The sequence below is a fragment of the Ruditapes philippinarum genome, unplaced genomic scaffold (assembly GCF_026571515.1).
Source record: "Ruditapes philippinarum isolate M1 unplaced genomic scaffold, ASM2657151v2 ctg194_1_1_1_1, whole genome shotgun sequence".
In the NCBI taxonomy this organism is placed as follows: Eukaryota; Metazoa; Mollusca; class Bivalvia; order Venerida; family Veneridae; genus Ruditapes; species Ruditapes philippinarum.
This window is the reverse complement of record NW_026853964.1, coordinates 82,506-103,867: the sequence shown is the minus strand read 5'-3', so window position 1 is coordinate 103,867 and position 21,362 is coordinate 82,506. Positions and strand designations below refer to the sequence as shown.

Here is a 21,362-nt window from a genome sequence, read left to right as displayed (position 1 = left end):
ATGAAAATATGGTGTTGTTATTGTTGTTGTTTTTATTATTAACTTTAAATTTCAAATTAAATAGTCAATTATTTTTAAACAAGATAGTTAACATTTGTTGTTTTCTGTATTTTTGTTAAGAATGTGATAAGTATACACTTTTAAGTTTAAGACGACTTTTTAATATTATCGATTATCCATCGTATACCTGTCAAAATCAACAACTTTAAAAAAAATCATAGCTACAAATAATGTTGAAAATTACGGAACACTTGAAATGACATTTTCCACATTTTCTCCCTGAATTGAATTCGTTTTTACGAGATAATAATTCCCAATTAGAAATATTATTTTGTGTAAACGAAATATAAAATCTTAATTACGAAATATTGATTCATTATTACGAAATATTATTTCGTAATTACGAAATATTAATTCGTTATTACGAAATATTATTTCATAATTACGAAATATTAATTTATTAAGAAATATTTTTTTTTTGGTAATATTTATAAACTAAGTTTATTGTTAAATATAAGTCAAGTTAAGAAAACATTAAAAGTGATTTTTTTTCATTCTTAGTTTTATATCTTAGCGCGCTAGTACATTTAAAACAGTACTGTATATACCGTTAATTGAGCCATAAGGCTTATAATCGCTATATTTGGTGGCCAATCTCATTAAAATCTGATCATATTGAATAATCATTTGATTTTGACAAGAATAATTAATTGCATCATATTGTATCATAGTTTTAATGACCTATTTTAGTATTTTTAAGCGTCCATTTTGAATTGACCTTTTGAAGGTCAAGGTTAATTTTCTTTTCTTTGTATCCACCCTCATCGTCTTTAGCATACTCATATTAGGTTAAAACACTCAAGATATTACTTGTACTATAAAATGCCTCTAGCATTCATATTTTCTTAAAGTCAGTCCTGTCTAATATTTTCACTGGTGTCTTTTAAAGGGGAAATCTTGCTAATCGTAAGGTCAAAAAACCAAAATAGTATAATTATAATAAACAGCAAATTTATTTTTTCCCTATAAATACGGGATTTTTTCCAACTTGTGGTATGAAAATTATCATATTTCATACCACTCGATGAAAATAAAGCCTATACTTTATAGAAAAAACTTGAATATCCTCCTGTTACAAATCATCTTTTTTTATAACTGGATACATTCATGGTTTATGATTGTGAATTGTTCAAATAACATTTCTTCCAAGTCACTGAGGAATATTATCTTTAATTCAAAATAGTTCTTGATTTTGCATTTTGCACTAAATACCGTATCGTCCCTTTTAAAAGTTCTGCTGGAGTCGAGATTTTAGATACTTTAGATTCATTTCATAATTTAACTTTAAATTTTCTATAGGTAAAACTAATTGTTTGTCGAGTCATTTACTAGAATATTATATTTTCACCAGCCCTGGTACCATTGTAAGTAATAGTGCGCGGAGACCCTGGGGACCATACCAAGACGAGGAATTATATCAAAAGGTAATTTATATAACATTAAAAAAAAAAAAACCTTTTTTTACGGTGGCAACGACTTAGTAACTCATCGTCACGACTTAATTCATAGCCACGACATAGTATTTCGTTGTTTGTCAGTTAGCACGACCTAATTATCTGGTTTGCACGACTTAGCAACTAGTGGCCACGACATAGTATCTCGTGCGCACGAGATAAATAAAAACACACACTTGTCACCTCTTTGCCACCGTAGTTAACACCCAGCATGCGATCGAATCCTTATGAACAAAATGCAAATTTCAAAGACATAAGTTAAAAACATCCATTTATCATAAACAATGATATATGAAAATAAAAAAACATACTTTAATGACAATGACATATTATGCAATATGTGTTCTTCTGTTTTCAGTTTTTAGAAAAACAGAAATCCGCCCATCCGTTAGGTCGTGTTGGTCAGCCGAGTGATTGTGCCGAATCAGTAGCTTTTCTTGCCTCACAATCGTCAAGTTTTATAACTGGTCAGATTCTATACCTAGATGGTGGGAGACATTGTGTATCTGTTGGGGTGGCTACCTCTGTGAAAAAATAGTCAGTGTTCATAAAATCATATGTATTGAAAAACAATTGTACGAAAAGAACTGATGAAAATGTAATCAGATGTACTTTCATGTATGCCCCTGCTTGTGTCAACCTTTTCTGTTTATCTGTTTTATACGAACAGGAAAGAATAAAATTCTTAAAAAATGTGTTGCTTTTATTCTCGTTTGATACGAATTAGGTGGACCATATACATAATCATTTTGTAACAATTATTAAACATAAAGTGAATTTATTGAAGAGTAAATGTGAAGCAATGTGTAAGCTTATAGACACACTCTTGAACAAAATAGTACATATACTAAGCAAAGGGTGTGATGGAGTTATTTTGCTGAAAGGGGAGAACGTCTGTCCCTGAAAGGGGTTTGTCCCTGACGGGGTTTGAACCCGCGCGGGTTGTCTTGCTAAGATTACAAATCCAACGTATCAACCATTTGGCAACGCAGCCGTCACATTACTTCATTTTTGATGTGATTTGCATTTTCGCAAATACGGTTTTCAAAGTTGAAATATAACAAGGCAATAAAGATAGATTGCAAAATTGAATGCCACGTCTTAATTCTGTGTTTTATCCTTTCTTATAAGAAGTTGTATTGCGCAGTAATTTTCGGAAGTAATTATTATATAGAATTTCCAAGTACCCACATTGCTTTGGCATCATTCATTTTATGTTAATATATTTAAAAAAGCCATCAATAACCCCCTCCCCACAAAAAATATAAATAAAACAACAACAACAAAAATTTCAAGTTTAAGGTAATCATTTACCCTCAAGCAAGGATTTACGTTTGAAAGTACTAGTAATCCCTGACAAAATACGTACAGAAAACGTTTTACTTTCATAAATTCAGTTGAAATGGATAAAAAATTGATTTATTATGTCAAAATATACCGAAAATTATTAAAAATGTGAAAAATACATAAACATTATATAAATTCTATCGAGAAATTATGAAACAAATTAATTTTGCACATGTGTTATTTCTCGTTTGTTTGTCATTACTATATCGATATGTAAATTATATTTAAAATATACATTGGTCTATAGTGGTCAATATTGTCTACCTTTCAACCCGGTCAAATTTAGTAACATTCTGTCTTCTTTTGTGTAAGCTATGCTTGCTGTTTCTTTCTATATTATCACTATCTTCTTCACACTTAACTTAACTCATTACTCGTTCTGTAATCTTTATTTCTATAACATAGCTCACTTACTACTTACCCCGGAACTGTTCATTGCCACTTTCTACGACAAGTTGAACATTCTTCTACATCCTTCACATTACTGTTTACTTACAGTTACCCTTTTTTGTCACTCCTTTCTGTCTACATACTTCTTCCTAAATGTTCTCTACTGTCTTTTAACTTTCTAACCTTTGCTTCTCCGGTCTACAAATGCATTACTTCCTGACTGCATTCTGCTACCTGAACATAGCTCACTTCTTCCTACTTCTCTAAGAAGGTCGCTTCCTGATTACCCTGTCTTCTGCTGCCTAAATTAAACTCACTGTCTACTATGCTCAGTCTCAACTGTTCCTTAAACATAGTTTCCTACACTTTGAACGGTTCTTTTTCCATCACTTCCTATCCCTAACTTTACTCACTGTCTTTTTTCATCATTGTACTTGGTCCACTGTCTCCTTCTCCCTGAACATTCAAGAAAGCTGTTTACACTCAAATGTGCTTGATCCGAAACCTTGATCCTTTTAATACTGTTTAAACCGCCGGTTGGGCGTAAAAGATTTTATACTTTATCTCTCCTGAACAAACTGATTTTCAACATTTTATTTCTTTTTCCCATTGGCTTTTAAATATTTTCCTTTCCAAAACTTTTATGACGTCCTAACGTTGTCATTAGTTCTTTCTCATAGGTTAAGAAGACAGGCGACAACAAATACATGTATGTAAAAGTTTCCAAAACAAAAACCCTTCTTAACCTAAAGGCAATGAAATTCTCAAAAATGTTTTAGTTTCATTCTGTAGAAATAAGTAATATAATGAATAAATGTGATCTAAAATGGTATAACACATGTGAGATGCTTTTAAGAAAACAGCGCTGAATATGATTTATTTATATGACGTAACATGATTGTTACAAAATATAAACAAAGTGGTATTTAGTATTCCATACAAATCACAATAACATAGCATTTCGATATATATTCTTGGTTGAATAATGATTCAATTTATAGAATGATCATAATACACAAATTATGTACGACAAAGACCACATCTGAGGAAGGTAACGCAAATGATTTAAAATGATTTTTATTTTTTTAACATTTTCCTTTAACACTTTAAATTCTCGAGTTGAATATAAATATATATTTAGATTTAATATAATACATTAGATTTTTTAAGTAAACAGTTAACTGTGTGCTCAAACATAACAAGATTGTGTACAAATGCAATTTTTGCACATTTATAAATTCATTTAAAATAAATCGCACAAATCTGTGAACTGTTTTCTTAATTTGCACTTTTGATGTCTTCTTGTTAATTTTTAGCGATTCATGAAATACATCTCACAATCATAATTGCGATCACAATCATAATTGTGTGCCGCTCTCCACTATTCCAGCAGATGGATGTCCACCATTGGATACACTTGTCAAATATGGTGTAACGCCATTATTGTCAATCCCTGGTTCAAAACTGTCATTTATATATACTGACTTCTCTAATTCTATCCCTCTTTTTTCATGTCTCTGCAAATGTAAAATATATGAATCAAATGGTAAAACAGAGTACTGATCGAAACATTTGGTAAAGAAGAATTTTAACGCCATGTAATGTTACGAACAGATAAAATGGTATGGTCGTTATGACTTGGTCTATTCAGATTAGTGATAAAGAGAAAAAAAAGAGAAAAAGAAAATACAAACGGCCATATTACAAGGGTCAACAGATAATTTGAATTAAGTTCCTGAAGGAAACCAAAGCGACGACGAATTAATTCGATGTATAAAGGAATTAGTATAGCAATTTACTAGATGAAAACACGACATTTTGTATTGATTAACTGGTATATAGAATTCGGAATTCAAATTGCTTTATGTGTTTAGTGTTGAAATTCTTGGGAGTGTTACATACCTTTCTATCGAATCTATGGATTCTCTTGCAGCATAAAGGCAAGTAACAACACACACGATCTGCTGCTTTATGTATCAGAGTAGGGTCCACATCATCAGGATCGTTAAACTCTGAAACAAATACACATACACTTACTTCTTTGATAAAACATTTTGTTTTCTGTCTCATCTTTATTTATTCATTCTGAAGAATCGATGCATAAAAAAGAAAATACTACTACAAAGTTTAAACTATGGCATGAAAATTTATAATAGTTTGAGGTCCCAGTGTGATTTTGACATATCGTAACAAGCTATAGACAGATATAAATACCGGTATTCAAAATACGCGAGTGGACACAAAATTGTTATTATTTTTTCTGTTGAATAATTAACACTAGAAATTTTTACACTACATGACCATTTCAGGCAAAATACTACAAGCAAGTATGAATTTAAAATATTAAACAATTTTATGCATTATGCATATAAAAACAAGGGAAATACAGCCATATTGAATAAATATATGGTAAACACTGTGTTAAATCAGAACTACGCTTTTACGCATTCTTCTAAATTGCCACCATAAAGGGTACAATTTAACGCATTGTCTTTTTATCTAGCATTATTTTAAATGTTTGTGTCAACAGCAGAATTCATAGCATCAAAGGTTTGCAAAGCTTGTCTTCCAAAAACGATGTTGATTTCACTGTTTTTACTAAATAAACAGCTATCACGATCGGTTTAAAGAAATGTGAAGACATTAATTATATGTCATTTTCGGAGTAACCTGTGATTAAGGAGTTACCTGTGATTAAAGATGATATAATTGTCACTATTGTTCCAGTAATTATCGAGATCAACACGGCAAACAAAGCATACCACAAATACGACAGATGATATATCCAGCTATAATAATAGTGTAAAACAATGATAATATATCCAGCTATAATAATAGTGTAAAACAATGATAATTTATCCAGCTATAATAATAGTGTAAAGCAATGATAATATACCAAGCTATAATGTCAGTGGTTTTGTTTAGTAAAAGCATGCATGGATTACAAATTCTAACATAAAAGAACAGCACTGTGTTATATACTTCAGTGACTTTTATTTGAAATTTGTGAAACTTATTTCAAAACTTGAGAATGTGTCTTTCAATAAACATTATGTAATAACACTTACAGACTGTTGTCCTCAACTATGTCACTGCTTTCTGATGATGTAGATAATGAAGGTGTCATTATAGTTGACGTCACCATATTGCCTGTCACATTGAGATTATCCATGACAGTTTGGGCACCACACGAATTGTTGAAGTTCAAGCACATATCAGCACTGACTTGTTTTATTTCAGGTAATGGAACAAGAACTGTTCCTCCTACACCAATCCAGAATGTTAGTACCGCACTTACTATGAGTCCGAACAAAGCACCCTGAAAATATATAATGAAAAATATTCCGTATCATTTAAAATGAAATATACTTTCACAGCAAACTTTTTCCCTTGATACTTCACAATAGCGTACCTAATACTATGTAACACTTAGGTTTCAGTAAAACGGAAAGATGACGGAGGCTCAAACAAATTTGCCTTTTAAAAATACAACAAACAGTAACAACAACAAAAGAACTATAAAATATTTACCCATGTGGTCTATTGACATATATTTGCGCAAACTTTGCGCTGTCTTTACTTTTCATTGGCTGATTTAATATACAATCTATTTTCATACTTTTCAACGAACAAGGAACTTTTTTTATGGTTTACATTAAAAGAGTATAATTACCCATTCATTTATCCATGGCATGAAAAGTCCAGATATAAAAAGTCCTAGCAACGGACCTCCAACCATACCAAATATACTCAACATGATCTGCAATGTTAGAATTTTAAACTATATTATAAATTAAATATATATGATAGAATAAGACACGTGGTTTTTATGTAACGGTTTAGCAATGCTAATAAGAATGTACGGCAATACAATTTAAATACAATTTGACATAGTACTTGCTTTAAATCACCATCTAGATATAAAATAAATAACAGTGCATACTTTGCTGAACAACACCCTATAAATAACAGTGCATACTTTGCTGAACAACACCCTATGAGAGACAATTATTTTGGTTATTTTACATGTAAACCTTTATTTTGAGAAGAAATAATTACAACGTTTGTTGATTACCGCTCTGAAACTGTATAAATTGATAAATGTTCCATTAACAAAAATGTTATTTCTTACAAAAGCCAGACATTAAACATGACATAATATCTAACCAACCAACCAACCAACCAACCAACCAACCAACCAACCAACCAACTAATCAACCAACCAACTAATCTTGTGTAAATTTGTTTTTGAAACCCATCCAGCAAAGTTAACTTTTTTACTTAAAGGGGAATCTACTGAGTCTTGTAGTTTATACTTATTTTTAAAAACAAATCTATTATATTTACAGCTATAACCTTATTGAAACACTCTCGAATCTTTTCCTGGAACCCAGTACTAAGCAATGAGTGTTAAGTTTCTTGCTCAAGGAAACAACGGCTTGTCCCTGACGCGGCTGGCAATCCTCAGATAACTAGTCCGATGGGTTAACCACTTGGCCATGACATAAAGGAACTAGATATATTTTTTCGAGAATTATGAACCATTTGATGTAGGTCTAGACTAATAAATTGTGTGCAAATTTCAGATTATTCCGTTTTCATCGAATAATTTTATTTCATTGTGCAAAATGGTAAAAAAAATGGGCACAAACCGGAATAAAAAATCCTGCAATTGAACTTTTGGTACATTTCTTTCTTATCTTTTTCAGATTTTTTCCACTGTAGTTGCATCACTTAATATATATGCACACATTGTCGACCTCTCCGTCAACATAATATCGAGGGCTTGGTGCAAAACTATTGTAACTGCTTACATAAATCAAGGTAGTTACAATAGTTTTGCACCAAGCCCTCGTTATAGTATATTATAAACAGTTTACCTGTAAAACAGTTTGTCCAAGGAACTGAGAAATAAAAGCCACACCTATAACTACACCACCACATAACAAGCCTGAAAACAGACGTATTGACATGATAATAATTATTTGCTCTTATTCAGATTGATTTATGCCATTTTTCGGCATTCCATGTTATTCATTTTGTACTTTAATCCAATGCAAAACTGCTGGATCTATAAAAATATAAATCTGTATCGATTTTGATTGCAAAAATCAAATACAAATTGATTTTCAAAATAAGAAATAGATTACAAATTATTTGTGATCGAGGAAGTATGAAAATTTATCATTGAAATGATAGAAGGGGAATGGAGATAAATATCTTATGATCGATAATAAACATTTGGCAAATGAATATAGCCATGTATTTAAAATCGTTTAAAGATAAGGAATAAAAAAACCCACTAATAATAGGATCCCATATCAATGACATATTATAAAACAACAATCAGATAAAATACATTTGACGAAAGTAGCATTACCTAATAATTTAGCAAGTCTTGCAATGGTGGTAGGGGTTGGGTTTATGTTCTTCATTTCCCAGAATATTTTCACTATATCCTCCAGTATAACAATAGCCAGAGCATTCAATCCCGACGATATAGAACTGTTCAAATATATATAAAGTTTGAATTATCAGTACAGAAAACACAGTAGATGTGCTTCAAATTGAAAGAGAGAATGATAAGTACATTAAAATACCAAATTAAGTGTTCAGACAAACATAATGTGACACAAACACTGAATACTTGTTCCAGTTTGAACTGTCAATATGTAAGAATTTTTAACTCAAAATGGAACAAGAATGCAAATGTCTAACGTACATTCAAGGACGTCAAAATTTCCATGGACATGAAAACATAGAAGACACAAAAGAAAATAAGTTGAATGATAGTATAAGATTGACGGACGGGTATATAATCAATGCCACGCATTGTAGCAAATTATCTAATTAATAAAATCCTTTTCTATTTGAAAGTTTGCTTGAATATGACTTTTTAATTAACGTTATGCCATAGAAATTATCACGTGTTGCTTGCTTCTGAAGGTGATACTTGTTAACAAATTAAAAAAAAAAGATAGTAAGTTATTACCTCAAAGAAGCGCTAAAGATACAGGCCACAAACAGACCAGATAGTCCCGGTAGAAACGTTAATTTGTCCATAACTAGAAAAGGTAGTAACTGAAATAGACACAGTCAACTATATAATTATAGCACAAGGACTTTCTCGTAATAAAAATACAAGTATTAACAATTTTTGTGACGAATTTTGTAATATCTTACAAAATAGATAAGCGCGAATGCAAAAGATTCTTCTGTTTAAATGATTAAATAATACTTATTGTAGCAAAAATCAAAAGCAAACTGGAATGAAATACTTGAACTTAGTTACGGTATTGGATTATTGGAAATAGTGAATTTGATATTCGACTTTTTTAAATGAGCACATGTAAAGCCCAAGTCCTTATGTTTTCACTAAATGAAATCAATTTAATAAATAATCTAAAATCTTTCAGAATCGAGCTTTATCTAGTTTTAAAACAGAAATATTTTGAGAAAATAAGTTTATTGCCTGATACATTTTTTTCTGTGACGTTTTTATGTATTTACATTAAATTTACTTAAGTCAAAACAATTTACCAAGAGTGAGTATGTATTTTCTCTTATTGTCATGTTTAAGATGGTTTTAACAGTTTTCTTGCGTCAAAAAATGACTCACCTGATCTCGGGCGTGCACATGTCCAAGAATTAGTGGATCACACGAATGATATGTTGAATATATAACAATTCCTACCACACAGACTAGAGTAGAGAGTATTAGGGTAAGAGGTAAACTCAGGTATAAAGCCCTGAAAAAAATAACGTAACTTCTATATGGCAAATTTGATATTTATCATACAGATAATGCTAGAGAAACACCGAAAAAATATGCTTACATAAAGTCAAGTATTTCATTTAGAAATGTAATATATGCGTAAGTAGAATACCCAAAATATGAGATTCAAACTAAAATTGAATGACATTAATATATCTGATTGATTCAAAAGTGATAATGCCACAATTCACCAACTTTAACAGTATTAAAATCTCCAACAATTAATGCCCCGCCCCTTGCACGTATTATCGTCAACAATTAATGATCCCAAAGGCCAACCAAAAAATAAGTAAGGGGTGGGGGGGGGGTCTTTCTTAAGTTGCTTCATCGCATAGTAGACGATGTAATGATAAGTAATGTTTATTTTTAATACTAAAGTACAAACTTTTGTGAATTTCTTGGATCCTTGATTGCCAAATATCGTTGTATCATTGTTTGATTGGCTGCATAAATTGTCAGCTGACCAACAAATGAACCAATCACAAGTGCCCAAACAGAATGACGTGTCGTCGGATCTCCGCTCCAACTTGAATGAAATTTTCAATCATATAATGTACATGTAGATTTATCAATATAATTATAGGCATTGTTATAAAGACAAAAGCTTAGAGAAAGATATTCTTTTCCCCTCAATTACCTTATATATTTTACTACAAAACAAGCACCAGAAAATCTTTTTACAAATAATATAATTACATGTATACATGTACTACTGAACATTTATGAAGGAAATATTTACAAAACCATTTCCTTGTTCGTTTTATGTATAGAACATATTCAAGTTTTTTTTCTCTATGAATACAAGATTTATTTTCATCGAGTGGTATGAAAATAGATATTTCACTACTGGTGGTACATATAGCAACGAGTAAAATGCGATCATCTTTAAACCAGGATTGAAATATAAACGCCGTATTAATAAAAAAAAACTTGAATAGTCTGTTTATTCTAAATTATAGTTTTTCTATTTTTCGACCATACAATTCGAAAGAACTCCACTTTAATTATGTGTATTTGCTAATATAGAAGAAAAAAGTCAGACAAGATACCATACGGAAAATATGTTTTATTGCAGTTTGAAAAATATTTTATAGTAAAAATGCGGAAAATGAATATATGCATTTTATTTAATCAATATTCATCAATATTTCATATATAATTATAAGTTTACGATAAAAGGTTACGTTGAATGTTAAATTTTCTTACTCTAAGAAAAAGATTCTTCCTCCATTGTAAGCTATATTCCAGACCTTATCTATTCCACCTAGATCTAGCGAGCCCTGTACTGTTACAGCGATGAGTCCAGCCATCACTACAAATGTCTGAAACGTATCTGTCCACACAACAGCCCGTAAACCACCCTGGATGTTAGACAAATATCATTATATTTTACAAGTACGAACCTATTCAGGATTTTTTAAGATCTGACTTGGGGTACTTTAAATTTTAATGGATATATACAAATCATGTGACATAAGTAAGTGTATAAAAAAGATCAATGACATTAACACTTGTACATGATAAAGAACAAGAAGAACAGAAAAAAAGAAAGAAAGATGAGGAGGAAATAATTAAAGAATAAGACGACGACAGCAGAAGAGTGACAAAGAAAAATGAGTAGACAGAAAAATTACACAGCAGAAAAGAAGATGATGATTAAGATGATGATTAAGAATAAGGTTAAGAAAAAAAAAAGATGGAATCTGAAGAATGCCAAGGACAAAAGACATTCGAGTAGACAGGAAAATTACAGAGCAGAAATGGAGGAAGATGATGATGATGATGAAAAAGATATCCGACAAATATCAACAGATATAACAAGAAAAAAACAAACGATAGTATTACTAAAAGAACTTCTATTAATATATTTATTACGAAATTGAATTAACTTCAGTTGAATAAAGCGGCCATAAAAAGGAGAAAATGATAAACCTCTTGATCCTCTTGATCAATTGTTAAAAGTTTCGAAATATGTCATTATATTGTATTGACGATTAAATAGGTTCATCTTGAAATTTATTTCACGGTTTTAGTGATTTGTCAAATAATTTCTTTATTTAAGTTATATCTGAAATCCTTGATAAGTCCTTGTTGCTGTCAGAGATTATCAATGAATAGTAATTTCAAGGAACATAAATTAGTTAAATCGTGTTTGTCAGTTTTGAGCTGCTTCGCTACCAACTTCAAAATAGCCCCTTTCCAAGTACTAATCAAACACATATGAGCCGTGCCATGACAAAACCAACATAATGGGTTTGCGACCAGCATGGATCCAGACCAGCCTGCGCATCCGCGCAGTCTGATCAGGACCCATGCTTTCGCTATCAGTTTCTCTACTTTAATAGGGTTTGTAAACGAACAGCGTGGATCCTAATCAGACTGCGCGGATGCGCAGGCTGGTCTGGATCCATGCTGGTCGCAAACGTATTACGTTGGTTTTGTCATGACGCGGCTCAATTATATACAATATAATTATGCCGATATAAAGTTGATATTTATATCTTTAATCAAACTTACCAGTGCTGTATAGAACGTACATACAATTCCTATTGAGACGATTGAAAGTTCTAACGACAGACCCGTCACTGTAAGAAAGCAAAAAAACATATACAAAAAAGTTCATATCATTCAATACATTCTTACGTATTCTTACCTATTCGATGGGATCGGCTCTTATTAATTCAATTCCAGTGCGTTTCAAATAACACAGTTTTGAAGCAAAATGCAACCAAATGACAAAACGTCTAAAATATTTTGTAATCTCCACATGGTTCATTAACTCGTCGTGTCAAATGTATGGAGGGTGATTTATGCCAAAATTACATCTTGCTTACTTACGTTACATCGTGCTTTCTAACTTGTACATCGTGCTTTCTAACTTGTACATTATGCATTCTGACATATACATCTTGCATTCTGACTTTTACATGTTGCTTTCTTACATGCACATTATGCTTTCTGCTGTGTGCGACTTGCTTAATTTTATGTTGATGTCGTTTTTTAACGATCAATTATTATTCATTTGTTGATCTGGTATATTAATTCAATAAATTAACCTGCAAACTGTTTGTATTTGGGTCTATTTACTCAGCTTGAATGACGAATGTCATAAGGTAGAATGCGCAAAGCCGAAAGCCGAATGCAGCAAGCATAATACAACGCGACATCTGGTGTAATAATATGTGACACCCAAATTATGCTAACAGGTGGCGCTACAGTTATATTCTCGGTAAAGTCCGTATTGCGGTTCGGATTCAGTTTACCAAGTTACGTCCCTTTGTTTTAAAATTTCCATTTGCACTCATGAAGAAATTATACAAAACGATTTAACCAATATTTATATTTATTAATGAAACTCTGTAGGTCAAATTATATTTCCAATTTCTGACAATGAGAAGTTGCACATTTCCAAATCAATGGTTTTAGAATTTTTTTTTTTTTCATCAACAAAATAATTATAGAATAGAACAGTTGTTCAACATTGTTCAAAGTGCTTGGGCCATAAAGAACTTCTGATTAAAATATTTCATCCTCTTGATGGCTTATTTCCAATACCTGTGACCATCCACAACATTTTAATGCGTTTTTATTAATTAGGACATTTTCTTGCCTATTTTCAAACAAATTTTGTACACACGTTAGATTTTTAAAATTCAACTTGTCAAAAAAATGTCTTTTTTTTCACTAAGTTGAAATTATTCACTAAGATGCTTTATGAATACGGCCCAGGTTCCTGTTCACAGTGTCAGCTTAAAACTGAAGGAACTGCTGCCAAAATCAGCTGATTCTGAGAAAAAAAATAAAATGTCAAAACTGTCTAGTCTGTCAGACATAAGACATTTTTGCCTTTTTTTTCTTTTGCAGCGGCACGGGCTACCTCTTCTTCATTTGAATTTTTATATCACAGGTACCCTCTCATTTTTTAACACATACGTACCCACAATGCACGACATATGCTTTTATTTGCGTTAATCGTTAAGTATGTAATATTTACATAAAAGTAAGAAATATTACATACCTATTTATAACGATTAACGCAAATAAAAGCATATGTTGTGCCATAAGGGTACGCTGCAAAACCGAAAGTAGGGTGTTTTTATGAATTTTACATTTATTTTTGACAATTAACTGCAATTTGTCCGAAGATGATATGTATATGAACATATTAAATATGTATGATGCATATATAATCAAGCCCACGGTTCATTGCAGCCCGAAAAGTATGTCGAGGTGATGGGCGAGGCAAGACATATCGATTTTTTGTAGCTTATTGTGAAGTTGCAGTACATGAAAAACGGGCACATGACAAATCAGCACATAAATAAAACATTCTAGTGTTCCGTGGTATATATCTTTTGTACTTGTCAAACCTCCTTTCCTTATTACATTGAAATTTTACTGGATTGTTATCCATCGCTGGTTTGTTTTTAGCAGAGAATGACAATGGCTGAAGATGCCTTTTTAGTAGTTTTCTTTAATTATAACGTTCATGATATTGGAAATGTATAGCAGATCTTACTCATTTAAGACAAAAAAGTTTTATACCTTAAGGCAATAGTATTTTCAATACAAACACCACTGAGAATGTAGAAAAAATGTTTATTAATACCTTCTATGACAAACAATTCATTTGATTTTATTACCATTTTTTGGACATTTTTGTACATTTTGTTTTAATGTACTCATCAATTAAATTATGAAATAATTCGTCCTAAAGCTAAACTCTCACAGATTGACAGACTAGACAGTTTTGCCTTTTTTTCTCAGAATCAGCTGATTTTAGTTTAAACATAGTTTATTTCGAACAAATTCACAATATATATACAGACAATAATGTACACAATAGAAACTGTGAACAAGAACCTGGGCCGTATTCATAAAGCATCTTAGTGAATAATTTCAACTTAGGGAAAAAAGACATTTTTTTGACAAGTTGAATTTAAAAAATTTAACGTGTGTACAAAATTTGTTTGAAAATAGGCAAGAAAATGTCCTAATTAATATTAAACATTAAAAATGTTGTGGATGGTCCACAGGTATTGGAAATAAGCCATGTCCCCAAAATTTAAGAACTTTTCAAGGAGGATGAAATATTTTAATAAGAAGTTTTTTTTTATGGCCAAGCACTTTGAACAATGTTACAACAACTGTTCTATTTCATATTATTTTTGTTGATGAAAAAAAAAATAATTCTAAAACCATTGGGATTTTTGGAAAGTGCAACTTGTCATTGTCAAGCTGGAAATATTTTAATTTGACCTACAGAGTTTCATTAATAAAATATAAAAATTGGTTAAATCGTTTTGTATATTTTCTCCATGAGTGCAAAATGGAATTTTAAAACAAAAGGACGTAACTTGGTAAACTGAATCCGAACCCAATACGGAACTTTACCGAGAATATAACTGGTAGCGCCACCCTGTTAGCATAATTTGGGTGTCACATATTATTACACCCAGATTGGTCCGGCGTTGTATTATGCTTTGCTGCATTTCGGCTTTCGGGTGCTATGCGCATTTTCTTACCCTTTATTGACATTCGTCATTCAAGCTGAGTAAATAGACCTAATTACAAAACAGTTTGAGGTTAAAATTTATTAAATAATATACCAGATCAACAAATGAATAAAAATGATCGTTAAATAACCGCGACATCAACATTAAAATTAAGCAAGTCGGCACTCAGCGGAAAGGCATAATTTGCATGTAAGAAAGCAACATGTTAAAAGTCTCAGAATGCAAGATGTATATGTCAGAATGCATAATGTACAAGTTAGAAAGCACGATGTACAAGTTAGAAAGCACGATGTAACATAAGAAAGCAAGATGTAATTTTGGCATAAATCACCCTCCATACAAATGATTGCGTCATACAGTCATGTAGGTTTCTAGAGATCTAAGCAGTGGGGATTATAAAATAATTAAATAATAATTAAATTTCTTTTCAGTTTTATATTATTACATTGGAAAATATATGTTATGCATGCTTAAGCATTACAACAGAAAAGCATGTATGAAAAACGAAATCGCATCATCGGCAATTACAAATAGTAAGGAAAACAGTAGAAGATAATTAAATATTTCATTTATATTAGTACATGTAACTGTCAAACTATTACCTCGCCTTTTTTTTTACCTCAATATGTCAAAAAAAATCCTAAAGCCATGAAAAAGTTTTATTTTCTTATAAACGATGATAATGCATGGTAGAATTTGACTATGTACAGCCTATCTGGTCGTCAAGGATAACAAAATCAACAACAGTAATACATTTCAAGTAAATTTTAGACTTACCTTGATTTAAAGCCAATGCTGGGGCATATAAAACTACACCCATATACAATAACTGGAATAAATGAAACGACAAAGTGTATGAAATTAAAACTTTTTAAGTCAAATATAAATGTATTGGAAGCACGGTCGGTGTATGTAAATATGGATGTTAAAGAATACTTGTTGGCTGTTATTGACGGTATAGCATCCAACCAGTATATTTATTAGACTTGATGTTACTATAGATAAAAATGTTGCGATATTTTTGAGAAATAAATATTTCATTTTCCCAAGGTTAATTGTAAATTATATCAATGAACTATATATACTGTTGTTTTTTGTTTTATTTTGTTTTGTTTTTTTTAAAGTGGCTTTCAGCTTTAATTTTTTGTTGGAAAAACAATTCTGTGTTGTTTCAAACATAGTATCTTAGTAATTTTATCTTGGAAAAGTGCGTCATATTACTGTTAGGCCTTCTTTAAAACAGCGTCCCAAGAGTAATTTATAGGGTGCCAGTGACGTTCGATTCTAAAAATAGATGATCGGGAATTACTAATTTACATTACAGAGAGCGGGTCGGTAGAATAGATATATCGAGGGATTTCCATATTGTTCATGTGTTTTATCGACGGCAAATTTCAGTTTCCTTCTTAATTATTTTGATTTGATAATTATTTGAAGCGATTTTTTCTAAATCAATATTTTTCCCTTTTAGAAAAGCTAAGCCGTTTAATAAAATAAGTAAAAGAAATTTACCTTTGTTTAGAAAAAAAATTTAAAAGAAGCACGATCGTGTCGCTCTGTTGAATCTCCTTCCCAAAGGACTAAAAAAAAAGACATTTTTTAAAACTTTATATTAAACACTAACTTGTTTGTAAAACTCAGATTTTTTTTTAGGGAAGGGAAAAAAAACCCACTTATTTTTAGATTTCCCTTGTGACAACTCAAACTAGAAAATAAAGAAAAAAAGAACACAAAATTAAATTCATTAATTCGGTGTTTGTGTCATTTTAGCTTTAATTTAAAGTTTCAGCCCTGTTTTAAAACCCGGAATTTTCCCTTTTACTTGGGTTTGAAATAGCCCCTAATTATCGTTCTTTGTGTTAGGTTGACATAATTTTAGATATTTGAATAAGCTGCAATCAGGTTGGTCAGTATTCAGAATGTTTGTACTCAGCAAGGTAACAAAAGGCCATTTTGTCCTTCAGTGCCAACACTTTTACACAGAATGCGCCCTGGCTGTCTTCTTCCAGTAGCAAACGCTCGAAAATCGTGAAAAGACCTTAAACATCATCGATGTAGACAAAATCAAAACAGGAAGAAAGTTATGTAATAAAAGAAAGAATAATTATTAGGAAATATTCACCTCATAAGCGCTGGTAAGGCTAAGGTCGTGGAAAAACGGTAAGAAAACGTGGTTTGTTGTTATCACAGTTGGAATCATTGCCAATCCGGCAATCCAATAACTCGTGTTGTTATTGTACATTTCCGTCGGAGTACCTAGCACTGTAATAGCCGACATGAAACTTGCCATTAAACTCATTGCTATAGGGAATATACCAATGTCTCGTCCTCCCATCAAAACATCGTCTGCTGTAGCTCTTTTTGAACTCAGATACTCCTTTACAACGTAAAATACTCCGATACCGGCGGAAATAACTAAAACGGCTCCAAACAGTACGTAGTCAACCGCAGAAAAAGTACCGATGGGGTCCCCAGGACATAGCTCACACACGGCTTTACAACTCCGAAGGTCCGCTTCATCCAATTCCATTTTTGTCTTAAATTGTTCCAGATCGATTAGATAAACTTTTTTAAATTATTTTTTATCTTTAATAATTCCTCCTTGCTTTCATTTTTTGCTAAATTGTTTTCCTTTGGGAAATGATTTAAGCCTATATCATTTCCTTATTGAAAGTTACACAGTTGCTTGATGTTGTCTCTCCTAACCAGTACAATATCCAAATGAAATCACTTCATCATATCTAAATCATTAATAACGAAGGTTCTGACAATCAAAATTGGCTTATTTCAATTGTTTTTATCTATTTTTTATCAATAACAATAGACTTTAATCACGGGTAATTTCTTTAATTGAATTCGAACGGATGAAATATTTCCATAAATCTATTCCATGTATAAATAAAGAAAATGTAATATTATGTCCGAAAATGGCAGATGGCTATTTTTATGAAAGTTTTATCTCGGCATACCACGGTCGTCAAGCTAAGATAACGTCGAGGGCTGACCACTCTGTTAACACAAATGAATTTATCACAATGTGCCACATGTTCTGTAATTCCCATTAATCAAATTACAGAGTTTATTTGATGATGCTACCACAGAGTTCAAATATATTTTACAATTTATGCTTGAATATTTGTATATGAATCAGTTATTTAATCAATATGAACAAATGCTTTTCTAAATTATGTTAATCGTATCTCAAGTCAATTTGTAATGTAACACAACTTAAAGAAAAAGCTTTGGCGACATGTGTAGATTAGATATCAGCGATTGTAAAAACGTTATGTTTTTGGTGTATTCATGTTTGTAAAAGACGTGGCTTGGTAGTTGTGTTTGTTCAATGTTTTTGGTGTATTTTTGTTTGTAAAAGACGTGGTTTGATAGTGGTGTTTGTTCAATTTTGGTTTTTGGTTTTCGTTTTTCATTTCGGTGTTTTAAGTTTTAAAAATAATGCCAATATTTAACCATGTCATGGTGTAAACAAGGGAGTTTACTTGCTGAAATTTTATTTGTGTTTTTTTCCCATTAATGCTTTTCTTTGTTAAATATTTGAAAATAATGCTTCATTACTGCGGCACTGGTCGTCATACAGTAGTGGAATGTCTTTCTAACTTTTCAATGTAAGTGCGTAGTTTAACAATCAAATTATTTCGATGTTTTTCAACTTCTTATTATTACCTTTTTACCCACTGGATTTTTAAAATGCATTTGCCTAGCTTTGCTTTTGGAACAATCATTTTAAGTTGCAGAGATGTCATTGTTTAATGTAAAAAGGGCTACGTATGGATTACTAGTACAATGTTTTGTAACATATATAGTTGCAAAATAAGACTTTCTGAAAAATAAAATGCAATTAAATATATAGTTAATTCTCAAAATAAGTTACTAAACATAATTTGCAGAAATATATGTATTTCAATTATATTTCTACAGTGAGTTTATTTGTTGAATTGTGTTTGATTTTTAAATGCGTTGAAGAATGAATACTTTAAAAAATAAAGTTGGAAACAGATTGAGCTGTTTATAATTTCCAAATCAAATTTGCATAAAAATGTGAGATTATTTATATCCAAAGACAAAAATGAGACTTTTTTAATATCTGTTAAATGTAAATTTTACATTTAGAAAATATGTTTCCGTTGCTTAAGTGTATGTCAATTATTAGGAACTGTTATTATTTTCATTTGTTTTTCTTTTCTTTTTTATAATGTCTTTAGCTTCGACATAAATTTTCCACCGAAGCAATTTTATAAAATATAACTGATACTTTACCAATATTTTCCTTGGTTTGAATAGGAATATTAATTTATATTTTTACGGGTTTTGCCAGCATTTCTGTTTTTAACTGCCCTCGAATTTTTAATTTCTTTTAACGGTAAAGTTATCTTCTGGTCCCTACTTCAGCTCAATGAAATTAACAGGATTATCTCTTAACGCCTAAGTAGCCAGTAAACAAAGTTATCTGCCGCTGATAAAGTGAAATAAGGTGTTTGTCCACCATTAGTTAGTCTTAAACTATGTATAAAAATGTCATCTACACACTTTGAATACTTAGTAACAAGTACATGTACCACTGCCAAGCCTTAAATAAAATAAAAAAAAACACAACAACAATAGTGTCCATTGAAAAGGGCAAAAACCTCACTGTTCGCCACAAAATTATTTTTTTTACTTGTTTTAGCATTACTGAATTCGATATAAGCAAACTATTACTCAAAAAGATTAAATGAAATCGATGTTAAGCGAAATATCTAAAGCTTTTTAAATGAACTAAACTCGATGGAACCAATATATTCAGTCTGTTATAGTAGGAACTAAACTCGATGCACACAATGAATCAAATTTATTATAAAAGGAACAAAACTCGATGGAGCCAATATATTAAATAAATAGTTTAAATAAGGAACCGAACTCGATGGAACCAGTTCATTTAATATTTTAGAAAAGGCTCTGAACTCGATGGTAACAATATGCTAATTGAGTTATAAAAGTAAGTATACTCGGTGGAACCAGTATATTAAATGTCTTATAAAAAGAACTAAACCCGATGGAACCAATTTACTAAATGTGTTATTTATAAAAGGAACTGTACTCGATGGAACCAATTCATTATATGTTTTATAAAAAAGAACTATACTCGATGGAACCAATATGCTAAATGTGTTATAAAAGGAACTAAACTCTCTTTTGAAACCCCATCTGGGTAACCCCGTCACAACGGAATGGAAGAACCATGATCCCGTTTATTAACTTCTTCATCTCAAATGTTTAATTAATATTTAACTTAATCGTCAACTTTAAAGCTGCATGCCTCCAGATGAGCAAAAACTTTTCAAGAAAATCAATATTCAGAAAAATGTACTTATTATTAATAAATTTTAAGAAAGCTAAAAACATTCAAGATCCAAGTAATATGTTTCATGTTATGTGCTGTTTTAGACTGATTTTGCAGTATTTAATTACCATATTTCTACTGCGTGACTAACGCAGTAAGGGCTATTTTTGCTTATGTTGACGAGTGTTTGGTAGTTTTCTTGGATTGTAAGTGCCGATTGCAATATGTAAATTACTTTATTTGTTCACCTCACAATATTTAAATTTTAAATACATTTCCAAAATTTTTACGAAAATTAGCATGAATCTGGAGGCGTGCTGCTTTAAGACGTTAATCACTCTATATTAAACCGCTACCTTAATGTAATGTTAGGTTATCGTCTGGCAGATAACCTTTCATATGACAAATGACTTCCATTGTAGTTAAACAACTACAAGAAAAAAATTATCAGATAGAAAAGTGTACTGTAATACACACTGATA

The 21,362-nt window shown here is 31.0% G+C and overlaps 2 protein-coding genes across 2 annotated transcripts in view; one reads left to right on the top strand and one right to left on the bottom strand.

Annotated features, from left to right (window-relative positions):
- Nucleotides 1-2,209, top strand: part of LOC132738523 (3-oxoacyl-[acyl-carrier-protein] reductase FabG-like) — a 104,870-nt gene extending 102,661 nt beyond the window's left edge. The window contains exons 8-9 of the mRNA XM_060726025.1: nt 1,412-1,484; nt 1,873-2,209. Coding sequence (XP_060582008.1) covers nt 1,412-1,484; nt 1,873-2,052 — 253 coding nt within the window. The 3' untranslated portion in view covers nt 2,053-2,209. The remainder of the gene's footprint in view (nt 1-1,411; nt 1,485-1,872) is intronic.
- On the bottom strand, nt 2,019-18,637 carry LOC132738525 (sodium-coupled monocarboxylate transporter 1-like). The gene is given in 15 exon segments (XM_060726028.1): nt 2,019-4,768; nt 5,154-5,263; nt 5,940-6,040; nt 6,320-6,570; nt 6,925-7,011; nt 8,132-8,202; nt 8,632-8,756; nt 9,244-9,332; nt 9,871-10,000; nt 10,412-10,552; nt 11,233-11,387; nt 12,544-12,611; nt 16,320-16,371; nt 17,163-17,178; nt 17,588-18,637. Coding segments are annotated over 15 exon segments (2,040 nt in total). The 5' UTR covers nt 18,073-18,637; the 3' UTR covers nt 2,019-4,609.
- Between the last annotated feature and the right edge of the window lie 2,725 nt (nt 18,638-21,362).